This window comes from Chrysemys picta, chromosome 7 (assembly GCF_011386835.1).
Source record: "Chrysemys picta bellii isolate R12L10 chromosome 7, ASM1138683v2, whole genome shotgun sequence".
In the NCBI taxonomy this organism is placed as follows: domain Eukaryota; kingdom Metazoa; phylum Chordata; order Testudines; family Emydidae; genus Chrysemys; species Chrysemys picta.
In genome coordinates this window covers 86939551-86959580 of record NC_088797.1, presented here as the reverse complement: position 1 = coordinate 86959580, position 20030 = coordinate 86939551, and the positions used below count along the sequence as shown (strand labels likewise).

The window sequence follows — 20030 nt, the reverse complement described above, 5'->3', positions numbered from 1 at the left end:
TAACCCCTTCCTCGCTGTATGACTGCCTTCATGTCATCTTAAATAAACTCACTGTGTCGATCCATGTTGACAATGAGCAAGGAGGAGGGGGGCGGGTTGAACCACAGAAGTGGTTTCAAAGAAACATCTTGCAAGCCAGTGCCTTCTGGGCCTGGTAGAAGCTCATGGTTGGGAAAATTAAGGCATTGTGACAGCAGAGGTCGGGTCCAGCTCGCAGGCAGAATCGAGCTACGTGTGGTGCCAACCTGGTGCTGGCTGTTAACACTTAGCAGGCGGAAAGCACCTCACAGAGAAAAAGAAAATAGTGGAGTATTGAGACAGGGGCTTCCTGCAGCAGCGAACCTGCAGGGTGTGGAAAGGAGTGGGGAGGGTTGTTTTATATCAACGGCTACAAATAATTGTTCCCATGCTGGGGACTTCATGCTTTAGACCAAAACCAAAGGAGTGCCCTTACAAAGGGGCTTCCATTCTGGATCAGACTTGGACAGTCCAGACATGAAGGAAAAATATCTGGTGGGTTCCCATGTAAATGTGTCCGATTATTTGCCAACCTTGGGTCTGAACAAAGCCCTTTCTCCTGACACAAGGTCAGCTTGCTAGTGGCCATCGCCGTCCACAGCCGCAGAAACTGTTGTGCTGGCCCATCTTGTAACTCAAGGCTTCAGTCCAAGCTGGAGTTAAATGGGAGGATGGGCCAGGAGGGAGAAAGCTATTATTACATAAGGCTAATAGCTTTGATAATCAGCAAACCAGACACAGGATAATGTTGACAAAGCCTAACATGTAACAGGACAATGCTTTTATGTTTCAACCACTGATTTCCAGCCTGGGGGGTGAGCACAAGCCCAGTGTGGGAGAGGAGGGAAGAAGAGAAGCGAAGCGGGAGGGTGTGTGGGGCGGGAGCGGTTTCAAGAACCCAAATCCTCCCCATTGCAAATGTCCTGCAAGTTGCTCCCCCATCCCACATGCTCCTTTGGTGGTCTCTAATGCAGATTCCATGAGACAAGCTCACGTGTACAGGCTCAGACAGTAGCCTGGCAACCAAGCTTCTCTCTTCTGCACACACAGTACTCAGCGAAGCCCTGAAAGTTCACATGGAGGCTCCTCTGCGCTGCCAGGAACGTGTAGCCATCTGATGAGTGAGAGGAAGGGGTACACTAGGAGTAAAAAACAACCCAAGGGAACAAGCAGAAGAATTAGAGCAGAAAGCAAACAAAGAGGGAGAAAGTGGGATGAGAGAGAGAACAGAGATGAGAGAGAGAGAGAGAAGAGGAGGAATGGAGAGAGAAGGAGAGGTGGCATAACTGTGCTAGGGGTATGGTAAGTGAGGAGATGGGCAGAGAACGGGGACACTCATCTCTCAGTCCATCACAAGGGAGTGCCAACTAAAAGACCAACCAATGGGTGGTAACCACTGGTTTTAACAGAATGAATGGTTCTCCCTGCTGCACTGGACTCATTAAAATAGCACTGAAATTCAGTGGGGCTTTCTCAGGTCTGGGCTGAGCCTAGGGGGACCCCTCTCACTCTCCACCACACCTAAAAGAGGCAGAGGGTAGCCCTGAAAACTGGGCATCACTTTGTCACTGGGGCCTGAAGTGCCTGGGGTTTTATGTCTGTTGAACCCCTTGGGAGGTGAGTGAATTTCATTGTCAGAGCAGGAAGCTGGGCAGAAGAGAAGCAGATTCTGCTCCCCTAAAACCTCAGGTGAGCAGTGGGTGGAGCAGCTTGGGAAGCTGTCTCCCCACTCGTCCTTTTGAAGTAAACGATTTAATGGGAAGGGGTCATTGTGCTCTCAGTCTCCCGCAGCCTATTGGAAATGTAGATCAAACTTTGCCATTCTGGTTGTGCAGCATAGGCCCCTTTGGATGGGCAGCAAGGCCAGCCAGGCTTGCAGGGTGGGAGAGAGGTCACAAGCCTACTTTCCTAAAACTACCACATGGGCAAGGCTTCTGCATGGCTTCACAGAGCTCCAAAGAGCCCAAGGCTCCTTGTTCTCTCTAAACTATTCACTGGTTTTTATGTCTCATGGGACCTTTCCCCTTGGTGTGCTGGGGCTGATGACTGTGTTTGTTTCCTTCCATTAGCATCATCACCATCATCATTTTCACCTTTTGTTTTTAACTTTGTTTTTCCTAACAGATAAAAGAGTTTTAACCGAACCCAAAAGTCACTGTAAGTCCTCATTTCATAGCCACTTTATTTCATTGTGATACCTTACTTTGTTTTTTCTTTTGTTTGGTCATTGGCACCTCTGGTGTCAGCCTGGAACTAGAAAGCTCCATCTCCAAGGGCTTCTCTATGTAGTTGCTCTAGTGAGCAAGGGAGGAGAGAGCTGAAATACACCAGAAAGGGTTAGCAGATGTTAAAGGGACAGTTACTCCATCAAGCTTGAGAGATCTAAATTTAACTTATATTCTAGGCATCAGTTTCTCGATTTACATGGGCTAAACTTTATTCTCAGTTACAACAGAATATATCCAAAGTAACCGAAGTCCATGAAGTTATTCCAAAATGAATGAGAACAGAATTTGTTTGTATAGATATAAAAAAAGTTGGAATTTTTGGTTTGTTTTTTGCTTCAGAACAAGTGCCTAGATTCCCCTGCCCTGAATTAAAACCAGTGCCAGCAGTTTGTTCGTTTCCTAGCCCTGTTGTTGTTAATGCACCCAGAGCAACTTAGGAAATAACACTTCTTTTCCGAGGAAGAGCTCTGTGTAGCTCAAAAGCTTTACCCGCCACCGACAGAAGTTGGTCCAATAAAAGATATTCCCTCACCCTACCTTGTCTGTTTCGTATCCTTGGGGCCAACACAACAACAACAACATTGCAAACTTCTTTCCTTGCCAGTTTTGTCCTTTTCCATTTGACCAATGGTTTTTCTCTCCCAGGATTTCAGTAGAACAGAAACTAATGGGGCTGTTTTATTTACAGTACTTCCCTCTTGTGCCACTACATCCCCAGTCATGTCAGCGTTATAAGGTTTGATAGTGTGTGCTCCTTCTCAGTATTGCCAATCACAAATGTTCAAAAATCATGAGTCAGGCTCACTAAAAATCATGATGCTGGCTTTAAAATCATAAGATCTGTAAAAATAATAGATTTGGTGTTCTTTTTATTTGCTTTCTGCTTTCTGCGCCTTTAGGGTACACTGGGTCACATTTTGAAGCTTTTTCTGTAGCCACAAGTGCTAGAAACGTAATTTTTCTTTAAGAATGAAGGATGAAATCATCACATATCCACTTGACTCCAGGAGCTGGGGCTTTAAGGAAAACAATAATTATAATGAGACCAATGATGAAATCATGAGCTTTGGCAACACTGCCTTCTAAAGGTGCAGAACATAAAACATTGATCAACAGTTCTTGAAGACAGTGAATATAACACATGTAAAGAAGAACACTTTAAAAATTGGATTCTTCCCACAGTTTAGAAGAATTTTGGAGTAACAATAGCTCTGAAATACTGTGTTCCATGAACATTTTTCAGTTGGGAAACGGGCCTTTCAGGTTCTTTGTGAGTGTAAGTTTCCAGCTATTCCCCTACCATCAAATTGGAATGTTTCTGTGATACTCCTACCCCTGCAAAGGACACACACACACACACACGAAATAAAAATAATCATAACAAACTAGCCTTGGTTCTGATCCATATACCTGGCACTGACCCTGTACAGGTTAGAAACCCTGAAGCTAAACTAAACATCATCTGAGAGCACCTGGAAATCAGGAAAGGAGAAAAGAAAAGAGGGGTAAAATAGAGAGCATGAGTGTTCAGGCCAAGCTGTTTGATGTATCTGGAGTAATTTTCCTGGAGGCAATGTTCAAATAAGACACATGTGTATGTCTCAGAAACAGCAGCATCTGATTCTCTAATATGGCCTGACTCCACGCACTTGACACCAGTCAATGGTGGGTGCAGATTCTGTCTTTGACACTAAAATATGCTGGAGGCAAGACATTGATGCTGCAGGATCCTTGAGGAGTTAGAATTCCTTCCCTTGGCAGAGTGGTGTCATCAGAGCTCATTTGAAATCAAGGGAGCAAATACCCTGGATAAAATAGGGGTTAATTGGCTATTGAAGAATGAAAGGAAGGGAGTCAGGGATTTTAACAGCAGTCAGTGACAGAGGCAGAGATTCATGGGCCTGGTTCAAGCTTCCTCAATCCTAACATTGGACATTCCCAGGCTAATGTGACACATATTGGCTTAGGTGTCCCTGTAGCAGCAGCTGACCAAATCACCAGAGCAGCCATTCCGGAGCAGTTGGTACTTTCCTTTTCTGAGTTGACACATCTACTGCTTTGAGATGGGAGCAGATGGAAGAATGCCCAGTGATCGCTTTATGGCATCTCTCCATGCACTATCCTATTAGCTCATTGTCATCATCTCTTCCATTTACATGTGTATCTTCTTTCAAGGCAGATTTCTTCCTTCTCCCTGGACTGGGGAGCCTAAAGATCAAGAGTCACGCTGGGTGTGGGTGTGTCTCTGTGTCTAACACACACACACACACTGTGACTCTTGATTTTGGGGATACAGATATGCATATCCAACATGTTGCTCTCACTTTTGCACTACACTTTGAACCCATTTGTTAACTTGTTGTGCTAGCCCAGCCTCCCCCGCCCAGCATTTGCCAAAAGCTTGGGTTAATCCTAGAATTAGAGTTGTCTTTTGTGCAAAGACAGTGGGTTGATCATGCAGGGATCCAACTGTGGGTGGCACAGTTCTGATGGCAGCTTCGTGCAAAGCCCCTGTTTCCTTAGTTTCCCTTTTCTCATTTCTCTCTCCTAGTGTTGGAAACCACGGGGGATGTGGCCCTGTATGCCGGCCTGGTTGTGGCCATCTTTGTTTTCATCGTCATCCTGATGGCCATTGGAGTGGTTGTGTACCGGCGCAGCTGCCGGGATTTTGACACTGACATCACAGACTCCTCAGCTGCCCTGACTGGAGGCTTTCACCCAGTCAACTTCAAGACCTCCAGGCACGGTAAGAAGAAATCAGTTGGCCTGCTCCTTCATATCATGTCCAGCAGTATCTTTGCTCCCCCAGAGGAAGGAGGCTGAGGGAGGAAGGTGAAACCAAAATAAAGGGGCTCAGACTCAAGGGAAGAATAGGCCACATTGAGAGTTCATTTATTATCCAACTGGGAGAGGTGAATTGAAGTTCTCCTCATCTTTCCATTGCCTTCCTGTGAGTGAGAACCACAGTTAGTGCTCCAATACTAAAGAATCCATGATGCCAGAACCCTTTGCATACAGAAGTTTGTTTTGTGTGTGTTCTTCAGAAAACAAAAGAGGTTCAACTGCCTGCTTCACCAAAGCCACCACTGCAACTGAAATGAATTGGCACTTTCTCTGCAGTGACTTCCAGAGACCAAATTACCCCACAGGCATTGCAGGGAAGCTTGCATTTCCACTTCCTGCACTGTACCGGCTCTGTGGGCAAACAGAGGACTTCAGGCTTCATGCTTATCAATCCAGCACAGGGGTGGTCAAACTTTTTGGCCCGAGGGCCACATCTGGGTATGGAAATTGTATGGCGGGCCATGAATGCTCACAAAATTAGTGGTTGGAGTGCGGGAGGGGATGAGGGCTCCGGCTGGGGGTGCGGGCTCTGGGGTGTGGCCAGAAATGAGGAGTTCAGGGTGTGGAAGGGGGCTCTGGGCTGGGGCAGGGTGTTGGGGTGCAGGGGGTGAGGGCTCCGGCTGGGGATACGGGCTCTGAGGTAGGACTGGAGATGAGGGGTTGAGGATGCAGGAAGGTGCTTTGGGCTGGAACTAAGGGGTTCGGAGAGCTGGAGGGGGATCAGGGCTGGGGTAGGGGGTTGGGGCGCCAGAGGGGGGTCAGGGGTGCAGGCTCCAGGCGGCGCTTACCTCAAGCAGCTCCCAGAAGCAGCGGCATGTCCCCCTCCAGCTCCTACGTGGAGGCACAGCCAGGTGGCGCAGGTGCTGCCCCTGCAGCTCCCTTTGGACGTGGTTCCAAGGGGAGCTGCGGGGACGGCGCTTGGGGTGGGGGCAGTGTGTGGAGCCCCCTGGTTGCCCCTACATGTAGGAGCTGGAGGGGGGACATGCTGCTGCTTCCAGGAGCTGTGCAGAGCCACGGCACGCACGGAGTGGAGCAAGCCCCCAACTGGAGCGCTGGAGCGGGGCAAGCCCCGGACCCTGCTCCCTGGTGGGAGCTCGAGGGCCAAATTAATACATCTGAAGGGCCAGATGTGGCTCCCGGGCTGTAGTTTGCCCACCCCTGATCTAGCACCTTTCATTGGCATTAAATTGCCCCAAAAAACTTGTTTAAAATAAAAAATCAAATCAGAATTTCTATCTTAAATAGGCAATAGGTCCGTTGGCTCTGAGCTGTTGGAAGCATTTTCTTCTTCCATTCACCTATTTATCCATAAATACGACAGTACCCATGGGAGAGGGATTTCTGTCTGCCCTGCACACTGACCTGACAGATCAGATTCCATTTGATTCCTGCCTATTAATTCTCAATGGAGACAGAGGGTGGGTCAAGTCTCCATGTTCCCATAGGCTGAGAACTGAAGTAACAGGCGAGTTCACAGGTCGAGCTGGTTGGAAAAATTCTGACAAAACAGTTTTTCATTGGAATGTGCTGATTTGTCAAAATCAGAACCATCTCCATGGAACACTTCATTTCTGTGAAGTTCCTCCAGAAACCGGGTAGTCTTTGAAACCTGCCTGATTTCTTTCCAGCTCACCAGCCCCACCTGCAGCCCCAGGGCAGCCAGCAAGATGGACTGCCCCAGAGTCAGAGACGCCAGGGCTTCCTGAGTCCATGGTTCTGGGGCAGCCAGTTCTGTCTCTGTATCCGGACCCCAGCACTTGCCTTTTCATGGAGGACTTTGAAATTTGGGGGTTTAATTCTGAATTGGGGGGAAAAAACAAATTTCAAAGTATTGAAATCCTCTGCAAAATGGAATTACCAATCTTCACCCAGCTCTGCTCACAGGTCATTTTATTTTTGAGCTTAAAAATAAGGAAACAAATCAAGCAAGATAATGACTTCATGTTTATACAGTACCTAGCACAGTAAGGCCTTGATCTTGATTGGGGCCTCTAGGCACAACAGGAATACAAATAATAAGGAAAGAAAACTGGTAGAAAGTATAAAGAACACAAAGCATTTCAGCTATTCAGCACGGAATGAAGTGCCAACTCCTTTGTGAGAGTTACAGGAGAGTCAAACTACTTTCAGATTCTTGTTAAACTTTCTATACATACACTATGATGCAGCTTCTCCTTCATTCTTAAGGGAGTTTTGATCCTGATTCTCAGTCCAGGCAGTTTCCTTTCAAGTAATTGATAAAAGGGAGACAGATGTGTTCAAAGTCCATGCTCCAGTCTCTTGCTTTATAACCTGCTTCTCCCAGGGACATGTCTTACACATCCTGAGCCCATTGTTTCACTAAGGCTAGGTTTCCATGTAGGTCTCTTTTGATTTATGTTTAAATTCACAAGTTACTGAAGTTTTTGCCTTTTTCATCTTTGTTCTTCTTGCAGACAATCCCCAGTTGTTGCACCCTTCCATGCAGCCTGACCTAACAGCCAATGCCGGTGTATATCGTGGCCCGATGTATGCCCTGCAGGACTCCTCTGACAAGATCCCAATGACCAACTCCCCCCTGCTTGACCCACTCCCAAACCTAAAGATCAAAGTGTACAACTCCTCCACAGCATCCTCCTCCCCCAGGCTGAATGACGGGGCAGACCTGCTTGGGGCAGTGCCCACGGGCACCTACCCAGGGGACATTTCCAGGGACAATCACTTTATGAACATAAGGAACAAGGCCATGGGCTCTCAGCATCTCCTCACCCTGCCCCGGGAGCATGGGAACAGTGCCACTGGCACATTTGGCTGCTTGGGAGGAAGGCTCACTATCCCGGATACAGGTAAGAGCCAGAGTGGGAGGTGTAGCTGTGGTTGCTGCTGTCCCAGTTGCTCTCTAACGTCAGCTAACTTACAGTTACATCACTAACTGATGTTGGCCTCTGGGTTTGAAGACAGTGTGGTGCTGATTAGGAATGAAAGATGCATCCAAATATCCCTTTCTATAATGACATCCCCATTAAGCTGCTGGCCTGTGTATCTCCCTAAGGTAGAGTGAATGGGAATCAGTCACCATCGTGAGGTGACCATCATTTTGTATTTTTGCTACTCCAGTTGTAACCTGTTGGAGAGCATTGGAGGAAAACAAGCACCCACTTCTTGTGCTAAGGGTTATCCTGTCTCTGAATGCTGCCTGACTGCACGGAGTCTGGCGTGATTTCCATCTTGGCAGGCTAGAAAGTCTCTTAGGCCCTGCCACAAATTCAAGGGTGGCTGCTTTCAAATCATATTGGTGAAAGCATCTGGGCCAGTAGCTGAAATAAACCCAACACATGATCATTTCACTGCACTTGCCAACTTACAGCTCACAGGCCTTACCCAGCTGCCTCTGAAGGTACTCACTTCTGATACAGACAGTTCAACACAATGGTATCTGACTTCTAGTGGCAGTAGCAGTCCCAGATTCTGTGAGAACAGCAGGAGGCTTCAAGCTCTCACACCATTGTCTGGCCACAAGGGAGGCCCCCAGTTCAGTTTGCACAGTGTTCCCACCATTTGAAATTAACCCATGAGGAAACTGGCTGTTCTCAATGGGGTTTCATTCGTTATTTCCTCACTGTGAAGAATCCCCCCTTTTTTTCTTTTCCCTAGGAGTGAGTCTGCTGGTGCCTCATGGAGCAATCCCACAGGGGAAGTTCTACGAAATGTACCTGATCATCAACAAGGCAGAAAACACACTGTAAGTAGAATGTACTGTACAGCGTGCTGCAGTCTGCCATCACCGTAACTACCACCTGAAGGAGATAGCGTATCTGAATTCCCTCTTCACTGTCCTGCATCTCAGCTCTCATTTCCTGCTACTCTCTCCCTGGCTTCTTACTCGGACCAGGCCTCACGCCTAGCCACACTCCATTTGTCTCTTTTCCTATCCTCCACTTCACAGCTTCTTCAACTATGCCTTTTACACCTCGAACACCTTTCCTTCCTTCCTTTCTGGGATGAGCATCTACCTTTGCTTCATTCAAATCCATCCTTAAAGCATTTCTTCCACTAAGCTTCTCAATTCTAGCTGCCAAACAAAGAAGAATTTATTTTTCTCATAATTAACAATAAAAAGGCGATGCTTCCTTGTGGTAAATTTCACCTGTTGCATTCTGTGTCTGAATTGGATTGCTGCGTATGTGTGATTGTGAGCACTTTGAGTCAGCTACTATATCTTCCTCTGTGCTTTATAGATCATCGAGCATTTTCTCTGGTGCTTAGTAAATAACAAGGGGTTTTTACTTCTGCACTCAAAGATGCAGAGACTATTGCTGGCGACATAGGGAAGAGGAGGGAAAGCAGTGTGTCTTGCTGTGTAGTTTGCTAATATGGCACAGAATGAGTTCTTTTGCCACTTGTATTTATTTTGTGACCCATTGTCAGGGGATTTCTGTGCAGCACCTGGGCCTCTCACGAAGGCAGTGAAGATTCCAGAAGCAATGGCTACACTACAAACTTGGAATCTTTTGGCCACTTGTCTGTCCATTGTTCAGTATGTGTCCTCTGCTAAACAACTCCCTGGCTAGCTCTTCTACAGTATTTCCGTAGGCCAGCAGAACTCCTGGTAGCAAACACAGTAGTTCGATTGCCAGTAATTGCTCATTGTCATCTACAGAGGAATCCCAGTGTCTTCAACCCCAGTAGAGCTGATTCTCCACGCTATGACATGTGGTTGTAATGCTGCTGGTTTCACAGTGTGGGAATCAGGCCCGTTAAGTTTAGAGGATGCCAGGTTTCCCCTCTCCTCAGTTATGAGCAGCACATGTCAGCACTGTGCAGGCTGGCCTTCTTTCTTCAGCTGCATGACTTGGCTGGCATAGGCTAAATATTTTCTGTATGTGTTTATTCATCCCCTCCAGCTTACCTTCAGAAGGCACGCAGACAGTATTGAGTCCCATGGTGACCTGCGGACCCACTGGGTTGCTCTTGTGTCGTCCAGTCATTCTCACCATCCCCCATTGTGCAGACATCAACTCCTCAGACTGGATTTTCCAGCTGAAAACACAATCCCACCAAGGAAACTGGGAGGTAATGTGCACTTTAATAATACAATGGAAACAAAATGTCATCACAGAGCTCCACCTCAGTCAGCAGGAGACATGTGGGAGTGCAGGCTGCGGAGCAGGTCACAGCAATTCCAGTCATAGCCTTTTGAGGAATTGTCACTGTCAGGGAAAGGATAGGAGTTCAGATTGGGGTGGGAGGGGTGAGGGTGGGAAGGGGTTGGTTGTCAGGTTTACTGCAGGGATGGAGTGCTGTTTGTGTGGAAAGCTCACAGCTGTTCTCGTGCTAGCTTCCTGCAGCACTACAGAAAGTGTCATGGTGAATGATGAGTGGAAACTTTTCAGTGCCTATGCCAAACAAATTACTCTGGAGCAAAAGGGCTGACCAGGAACCTTTGTTTTTAATCCCTCCCTTTAGGAAGTTGTGACCCTGGATGAGGAGACCCTGAACACTCCCTGCTACTGCCAGCTTGAGCCTAAGTCTTGCCATGTTTTACTAGACCAGCTTGGCACCTATGTTTTTGTGGGAGAGTCCTACTCCAGGTCAGCCATCAAGAGACTCCAGCTGGCTATCTTTGCACCTACCGTCTGCACCTCATTAGAATACAGCCTCAAAGTGTACTGCTTGGAGGACACACCAGACGCACTGAAGGTAACGCTGCCTGAGAGTTTGGGGTCACGAGTAAGCAACCCCCCACTGTCACATTTTTCTATCTCCAGCCCCGTTTTAGTACCTGTGGATTCATAAGATCGTTTCACCATATAGCAAATAATGAATAATCACTAAGCTATAAAAGTGTTTCTTTTTTGAACTCTGAACGTCTTGTCACTCTCCAGCTCTTTCTCATCCTAAGACTGCAGGGAAAAACACTGATTAACTGTGAGCATGTTCTTCTCCATGACAGGGGAAAGCAAACTATCTTAGAGCCTGGCAGTCCCAATGGGCAACAGACATAAATCCATTTTTGTTAGCCCAGCACTAACGTTAGACAATATATTCATCAGAGATTTTCAGGTAGGTTTATCTGCTGCACTTGATCCAGAGCTGGTATAATCCTGAGGGCTTTGGAATCTTTCCATGAAGTGATCTGTAACCTGAACTATGCTTTGAGTAGGTCACCAGCCCACAAGTTTGTTAGTCCTTGTGCAAATTTCTGAATATATAGGGCCAGACCACTAGCTGGTATAAATCAGCACAGCTCCATTGACTGTGGTGGTTTACACCAGTTGTGACTCTGGCTCACAGTAGCTGGTTAATATCAAGCTTATAAATATCCTATCTCCTAGAACTGGAAGGGACCTTGAAAGGTCATCGAGTGCAGCCCCCTGCCTTCACTAGCAGGACCAAGTACTGATTTTTGCCCCAGCTCCCTAAGTGGTCCCATCAAGGATTGAACTCACAACCCTGGGTTTTAGCAGGCTAATGCTCAAACCACTGAGCTATCCCTCCCCCATAAGTTTAAGTGCATGTAAGTTTACTTATGAATACTGCTCTTCCAGCTGCCTCAGTCTCTGTATTTGGGCTACAAATTGCTTCAGCCTGCTCCTGCCATTGCTTCCAAATGTGGTCATGCTGGCACGCAAGATGCTGTGTGGTGTCTCTCGGAAAGGTCTGGCTCCAGGGAGCAAACAACCTGATGCAACCCTGTGAAAAATGACCAAAGTTAAATAATAAGCATGTTTACTGTGTTCCCCAGAGATCAGCCATAACATTTTCCATGGTCCTTGGAGGAAATATCGAGGGGAAGGGAGGGTGTTTCATAGCCTATATTGTGTGCCTTCTTTCTGCAGAGATTACACAAGGGCTTATGTTGTTGTCACTGCTGGAAGATTTTCTCTCCTTCCTGTGCTAATGAACCCTAAATTGATATACCATGATAATACTCAGTTCACCACAGCTCCCACTGTCCCTGGCTTAGACATGTTTCCCTATTCCTACTCGAGGATTCCTTGTCTGTCTGTCTGTGGTATATAATAATAATTAATAATAATATTAAACTTAGTTCTTATAAATCATCTCTTAAGGTGGGTGCCTTGGGACCTTTGTGTTTGTTCCATTTATTTCCTGTGTTACTTTCTTGCCCTTGTTGTGATCTCTCTAGATGGAGTTCCACACTTGGCAATCTTATTGGATCTTATTTTTCTTATAAAAACAACATTGTCTTACACTGGTAAAATAAAGTTTAAAGTGGTGATGAAAAAAGAACATGATAGAAACCAGGTGTCTCTTGAACTGAAAATAACTATTGTGATTTGGGTTGTTATTGAAGCAGAGCAGTGTTATTAACACTGGTGGCACACACACACTTGTTAAAGTGCCCCACCTGTACATATTTATGAAATACAGACCTTCAGATTACCTGAAAAATACGGCAGGTTCCAACGTCCAAAGCCAAAACAATGTTTCTGGCCTCACTGTGTTGTGTGCTGTCTCATTAACTCTTATATTGCAATCAGCATCGTTCTGTTTTCAGATTCTAAAATATCCACGGGGTGACTTATGAGGATGCACAGACTTTCACATCTAGGTTACTCAAATCCAAATCAGGATGGTAGTGACTGAAAGTTGTTCCCATCTGATGACTGTTTGATGGCCTCTATGAAATGAGTTGGTGGACTAAGTCCAGTTTCTGGTGAATAGGTGTCAGCATCACACAATGTACTATCATAGCTCCTTAACAGACAGGCCAACAATGGAATGAGGGAGAAAACTGAATTCCCATCCCCCCTTAGAGGTGATCCTTTGAATCAGAGTTTAGTTATATTGCCCAGGCAGTATCTGGAAGCTTGCACTATTGTAGGTCTTCTTTGGATAAGTGGAAGAATTTATTCTCCAGGGCTGTCAATATGGCACATTTCACCAGCAAAAAATTAATTGGGGTCTAGCTTAGAGAGAGTGTGTTCTGTAGAATCAGAATAACTTTCAAATGATCAGTCCTTCATCAGGGAAGTAACTTACCCTGAAGAAGGCCCTATGGGAAGCACAGCAAGGGTTGTAAGCATTGCCTAGTCTGTTATATGTTAAAATATCGCTTTAGTGCAGGATGCTGTACTCTTGTTTTATCATTGCACCTGTGCAACTGTTGTAATTCTTAAGAGACATGTCACACCGTGGATTTGAATTTCCCTGTGTTTTGCTGATTACTGGGGCTAAACTTGGTGTCATTCTTCTTGTCATTTCAACTCTGGTTGGTTGGCTTGCATTGCAACACCAACCATTATCCATTATGTCAATATCTTCAAAACATACTAAACTTGAATGTAGTTGTTGTTGTTTTTGTACTTTGTAAAGTTTTTTGGCAGAGTTCATTGAACAGTGTGGACCCTGCATTGACATAGCGCTGCCTTAAAAACTCATGTGCTCCACTTGATAGTGGTAACCTTTGATGTCATGGCTTCCCATCCTCTGTCTGCCCCATAGGAAGTGCTTGAACTGGAAAAGACTCTCGGTGGCTACCTGATAGAGGAACCCAAGCCACTACTCTTTAAAGACAGTTATCACAACCTACGCCTCTCCATCCATGATATCCCCCACTCGCTGTGGAAGAGCAAGCTGCTGGCTAAATACCAGGTGGGTGGCCAAGTGATAATATGGGTCACATGGAATTTTCATGCGTAGCAGTACACTGGAACTTTAGCTACTAGTGCAGAGGTTGGGGGGAGGAGAAGGACAGGGCGAAGTGATCCGAAGGTGCCCCCAAAAGGGAAACTTTACTAAAATGGTCCCTATAGAAACAACAGCTATGAAGCAATTATTCATCCATCTGTTTGTAGAAAAGAACACCCGTTCACACAGGGACCCATGTGTCATGCTCACTCATATATAATTAAGCAATAATGCATGAATGACAGTGTATATATACTCTGTGTGTGTGTGTGTGTGTGTGTGTGTGTGTGTGTGTGTGTATATATATATATCAATATTTGAATGCCAGCAGCAATCCAGGCGCAAAAGTATGTTTGGATTATGCCTTACATGATCTGCTACAGATCTGTGATCATGTCTTTGATGGTGATAAGTAAGCAATATTCATACTATTGAGATCTAGTAATCCAGCACCTTGCCTACTCACTTTCTTATCTAGTCAAGATTTAGGGCTCCCCCATCTACCCGTGATTATCTGCTAAGAGAGTGATATATCTCTCTGCTCTCTCAGGCTGTCTTCTAAGGCAGTGGCTCTCAACCTTTCCAGACTACCGTACTCCTTTCAGGAGTCTGATTTGTCCTGTGTACCCCAAGTTTCACCTCACTTAGAAACTACTTGCTTACAAAATTAGACATAAAAATACAGTTTGTACTGACTTCGCTAGTGCTTTTTATGTAGCCTGTTGTAAAACTAGGCAAATATTTAGATGAGTTGATGTACCCCTGGAAGACCTCCATGTTCTCCCAGGGGTACACTTACTCCAGGTTGATAATCACTCTTCTAAGGGAAAGAGAAGGCAGCAGGGGAAATTTCACTTACCATATTTGACTCAGGGTCCCAGCATGGTAGCTGGGTCACTGTCTGTCAGCTTTCCCTGTCCCACCCTGCCAGTTGTCAGCACAGAATGATCCCTATCTCCTGCCAGTCAAAGTAGAAGCTGGGAAATCTAGAATATGATTTAAAAGCAAATCTCTATCGTATTTACAGGGCTGTGTGGTCATTATTATGGTTGTTGTACAGTTAATTGTCAGGCACCTAGAACCTTTTTTGGGAGGCATTTAAAAAAATTACCACTTAATTAATTAATTAAGCTGTCAGTTAAAGAAATAATAAAAATAAATAATTTCAAATATGAAAAAACCCAATGGGTTTTAGTCAGGAAGTCCTTCCTGTATTTACGAAGGGTTGTTGAGATTTGTGTAACATTCTACTGAACTCATCTGCTGTGACAGGAAATCCCCTTTTATCACATCTGGAGTGGCAGCCAGAGGGCTCTGCACTGCACCTTCACCCTGGAGAGATACAGCCTGGCTTCCACAGAGCTCACCTGCAAGATCTGCGTCCGGCAGGTGGAAGGGGAAGGGCAGATATTCCAGCTGCACACTACACTCGGAGAGGTGAGCAAAGAGAAGGGGAAGAGAGCAAGGAGGCTGTGCCCACTCATAGTTATACCTGGGAGGGCAGAGGAAGGAGCAGGGTCTGATGATATCTCTTCTGAGGGTATTGACCTGAACTCCCAGGGGCTGATTCTGATCCGAGTTTTCCACTGTGTAATTCTGTTGATATCAATAGAGTGAGTGCTGATATGTGTGGTGTAAGTGAGACTGGAATCAGGCTCTCAACTAGCTCAAAGAAAGCTGGTCCTGTTGCCTCAGGGGTACACTTCCCTTTTTGCCACTCTTGTTAAATAAAAGAATAACAGCATCCTATTTCTTTAAATGTCCCTTGCCGTGTTGCTGCTGTTGCCATAGATAATAGCCTGGGATCACTGAGGCTCAGCTACAGCCATCTGTGGATGTGTCCACTAGGCTCATTACCAAAGAGGAAGTCCTCCATCCTCTCTAGTAACAGAGAAGACTAGAAATGGTCCTCAGATGTCCTCCATGAATCCCTGTATATCGATTTTATCTAATATAGAGGTTGCCTATCACTATAGTATCTGAGCCCCTCTCAGTACTCCTCAATGTTTTACCACTATGGATGCCACGCTACATTAACATCTGTGTTGGCCATGGCCTCCTGTTTCTTAAGTTTCTGGTTCAGTCAGAGATTTGTCTCACAGTTGGTGGTAACTAGCTCTCTTTGTGACTCTCAGGACAATGACCAAGGCCTGTAAACTGAACTACCCTCTTCTGCTCAGAGGTGGCCTCTGTAGAGCCAGTTTGTGGAATGGCAAGGCAGTGTAGGGAAACTGGCACTGTTGCTCTCCCTGCCAGGACTAGAGAAATAGTGAACCTTCAGTATCTAGGTCTGTCAACCTGCCTCCTTTCACTAGCACTGCTTTCACTTCGAGAGAGAGAGAGAGAGAGAGAGAGAGAGGGGTACAGAGAAAAGCCCACTGAATTGATTGATCATCCAGTTACAGCTATTGCTGAGATACCAGCAGATTTTGGCAGTAACAGCAAAGGGGCTAAGTTGTGATAAGAATTTGTTACCCTGCTTTTGAAAATATCGATGAGACATTGATTTTTGGTACATGAACAACCCCTAGAACACTCACCTGTGGATCACGAAATAATAGCACATAACCTCTGCTGTGTATGAGTTCTGTTTCCCAGAGTCTGTTTTGGGGATGGCACTAAAATGCCAGTCGGACTGTCCCCTCTCACAGCCAGGTGAAAGTGTGCGCTAACCAATGAGATGGGAGTGAATGAAGAGGCCAAGGGCTGGGCTTTGGTAGCCAGTGCATTTGGAAGAGTCACTGGGAATTTCAAGGCTTTAATATTTGTGCAGCCCTGAAAATGTGCTCTGATGCTACTGGCTCTGCTCTAAATTGTTTAGCCACATGCACTGATATTTGGAGGTTGCTTTCGACTGGGTTCACTGAAGGGACCCTCAGGGGAAAAGCTTGGTGTCACTAAGAACTAGCTGCTTCACTGTTATTCTTTGTGGCATGTTATCCACCTCTCTCTTCTTGTTTCTGTTCTTAGACATCCATGCCTAATGTATTTTAGTGAATGTTACCATCTTGTATCTCTCTTTCCTTGTCCCGATCTTTTTTTTTTTTTTTTTGTTTGTCTGTCTGAGTCTCTCTGTGATCCCAAGTTATCTTTGCTGCTGGATAGTTTTTGAAAGCACTGCTGAAATTCCACATAAAGAAACACAATCATCCCTGCTCTTGGGCAGGAATGCACAGACCCTGAATTGTGGGCAGGGTAAGGTGACAAGGGGGGACACAGTGCAGGCTGATAAGGGAGGAGTTCTCCATTGAAATATTTTTTCTTAAATCATTCGGAAATGTTTTTTCTCCCAGAATGCCAGCTCCTTTGATGCCTTCTGCTTGCACCATGGCAGTGCTGTGACTACCCAGCTGGGACCCTATGCCTTCAAGATCCCACTATCCATCCGGCAGAAAATCTGCAACAGCCTTGATGCCCCCAATTCAAGAGGAAATGACTGGAGACTTCTTGCTCAGAAACTTTCCATGGATCGGTGGGTTTCAGTTCGCTGTATAGCAGTAGATGCTCGGCTCTCACCTTCCTGCCTCACACCTGTCATTTGGGAAAACAGAGTTTTGTATTTCCTTGTTACTCTGCACTCTCCCCACTTTCTCCTCTGAGGCAGAGTGTGGGGGCTGGTGTGACCCAGGTGTAGCATGATTATGTGCTGGGCATTTAGTGCCCATTGTTTTACATTTATCAGAAACAATCTGAGAGAGCGGATTTACCCCAGCCCCCAGAAGGCGCTCTTGCAGCATTGCTAAGTCTCAAGGGGCAGTTACAGAAAGTCATTATCTTGCACAAGCCTCGAGGAGAGTGTCTGACCAACAACACAGAAACCTCTTAGGGCTTTGCAGCCCCCAAGTACAGCACTTTGGGGATCCAGCACTGTTTCTCTGATGACACGAAGCCGGCAAGCATTGAGAACGATAGTGGGCTTATAAGGGAAGGGAGAGGGAAGGAATACTGTGTGAAAGAAGTCACAGAAATGAAGCTCTGGTGACTCAGAAATACCACTGTGTAGCACTAGATGTACATTCAGGAACTACTTTATACTTGCAACCCCTTTGTGAGGTAGGGCTTTGCTATTATCCCTGCTTTACAGACGGGGAGCTGAGGCACAGAGAGGGTGAAACGATTTCTATAAGGGTACACAGTGATCCAGTACTTAAGAGAGAATTAGAGCTCGCGAGTTTCTGATTCCCAACCCTGTGCTCCTTCCGCTCGGCCATAATGCCTTGAGACCTGGAGGGTGGGGAAGTTGATATTCCCTGTTGGGTTTGAATGGTGCTTTCCCCCCTTTAATTCATACTGTAGAGCCCTGAGTGATGTGCATCCAGCTAGATCCTGGACTGGCTGAACATTCCTAAAATTCTGCCATGATTGTGCAAAGCAAGTGCCTCCAGCTAGGGACCTTGATGGCTCTTGGGCTGTTCTGTTTTAGGATTCCCCTTTTGGGCGGGGTAGAGAGAGCATTTGTAATTTTAATAAAATAAAATATGCCTTGCTTTTCCATGAATGTTTTCTGCATCAGTGCTGTATAATAAATGTAGATGATGCCCTGAGGAGCCCTGCATTTCAATTACAGCATTTCCATCCCAGTGCACATCAGAGAGAATTACCCAGATTTGCTCCAGAGTCTAATACCCTGGCCTCCTTTCCCAACACCCCTTTCTGCTGCCTTCAGACCATACCAATAGGGTAAATGTGTAAAGATAAACACAACTTTCTCTCTCTCTTCGTTCACAGGTATCTGAACTACTTTGCCACCAAAGCCAGCCCAACAGGGGTGATCCTGGACTTATGGGAAGCCCAGCACCAAGATGATGGTGATCTCAATACCCTGGCTAGTGCCTTGGAAGAGATGGGCAAGAGCGAGATGCTGGTTGTCATGGCAACAGAGGGGGACTGCTGATGTTACTTTCAAGTAGCTGGTAGTCTTCAGGCAATGGATGAGAAGGACAGAGTGGAGGGGGAAGAGAAGGAGGAGGAAGAAAATAGAGAACAGCCTTTCCTGAACTGGTAGGGAAGGGTTGTGGGGACGGGGCCAATTTCTACTTTGTGTCTGGTGGGTTGCTGATCTGTAGCTAACAATGAGGGGTAAAGGCAAACTCCTTCTCCCACTCCTCCCTCACCAAGTCACTATCCGCCTTAGAGATCCAACCACACCGTTTACAAGCAATCCAAGTGTTAAACAGGCTCTCTCCTCCTCCTGGCCATCCTCCGGACTGCGGCGCAAGAGCAGTGCATCTTTGGTGACCATGATGACAGCCATTGGTGGAAGTGGGCAGCTGCTTCCACCATAGCATGCAGGAATATAGGGCTTCTAGAGTCTGGGTTGAGGTTTATTTTTGTTTCATTTTGGGGGGCTTTTCTTCTCCCCCCCCCACCTTTGTTCTTCTTCTTTAATGGCATTTATGCTTAGAAGACTCGAGTACAATCTAGCCAAACTGCTTACTTCTGTCAAATGCTTCAGACAGCTTATTAAGGGGAAAAAAAGGAAAAAAACCACAGTTTCTTAGGAAACGCAAATAATTTATTATCCAGATCTTTGGATGAGTCCTTTTTAAAAAAACAAAAACATTAAGTCTTTTGTGTGTGAGCAAGAGCATCAGTCCGCTTTGCGTGAGAATGAGAGAGAGAGAGAGAGAGAGAGAGTAAAACACTTGCGAGAATTAGTAATGAAAACACACACAAAAAATCAAGAACAACTTGTTTCCATATCTCTGGACCCTTGCTGAAGTCAGATTGGTTAAGTGCCTAGAGACCCACGTGGCACAGAAAGGGCAAGCTGAGCCCTCTTCCTTATGGCTGCAGCACAATGCAAAGAGGCCACTTAAGCAACCAGCTCACAGAAGAACAAACCCATTTCTGGAAACAAGGTTAAAGGGCATTGTTGCTCTTTTCATGGTTTTCTTCAAATGGCAACTGAAGTCCTCAGCGTTGTTACAGAAGCTGAAACCTCACACAGCCTTCTCTCCCCTCCTTTCAGGGATCGTTCCTTCCCAATCCCATCTCATCTCTGTTTGAATCAGAGAGAAGAATGTGGCTTCAGAGCATTAGCTTCTTTTTGTGTGCACCAGTGTCATCATTTCAATGAAATGATAATGTACAAAGGACACTTTCAGCTGCATATCAGGGGAAAGTGTATTCGTCGTTGGAATGTGAAAGTCTCTCCCAGAAGAAGCAGTAGACACCCTCAAATGTGAGATGTTTAAAACTAAACTGCAGGGAATACTCCTGCACTGGCAGGAAATTGAACAAGATGAGCATTACTGGTAATGGGCCTTTTCCTAGTTCCTATGCAATCAGTACAGCTCTGGGAGT

The 20030-nt window shown here is 45.9% G+C and overlaps 1 protein-coding gene across 1 annotated transcript in view; it reads left to right on the top strand.

Annotated features, from left to right (window-relative positions):
* The window catches only part of UNC5B (unc-5 netrin receptor B), a 152253-nt gene extending 132969 nt beyond the window's left edge, over window positions 1-19284 (top strand). The window contains 10 exon segments of the mRNA XM_005281868.5: window positions 2143-2175; window positions 4798-4992; window positions 7526-7915; window positions 8724-8811; window positions 9974-10142; window positions 10536-10769; window positions 13539-13688; window positions 14997-15161; window positions 17018-17196; window positions 18453-19284. Coding sequence (XP_005281925.2) covers window positions 2143-2175; window positions 4798-4992; window positions 7526-7915; window positions 8724-8811; window positions 9974-10142; window positions 10536-10769; window positions 13539-13688; window positions 14997-15161; window positions 17018-17196; window positions 18453-18618 — 1769 coding nt within the window. The 3' untranslated portion in view covers window positions 18619-19284.
* The last annotated feature ends 746 nt before the right edge of the window (window positions 19285-20030 follow it).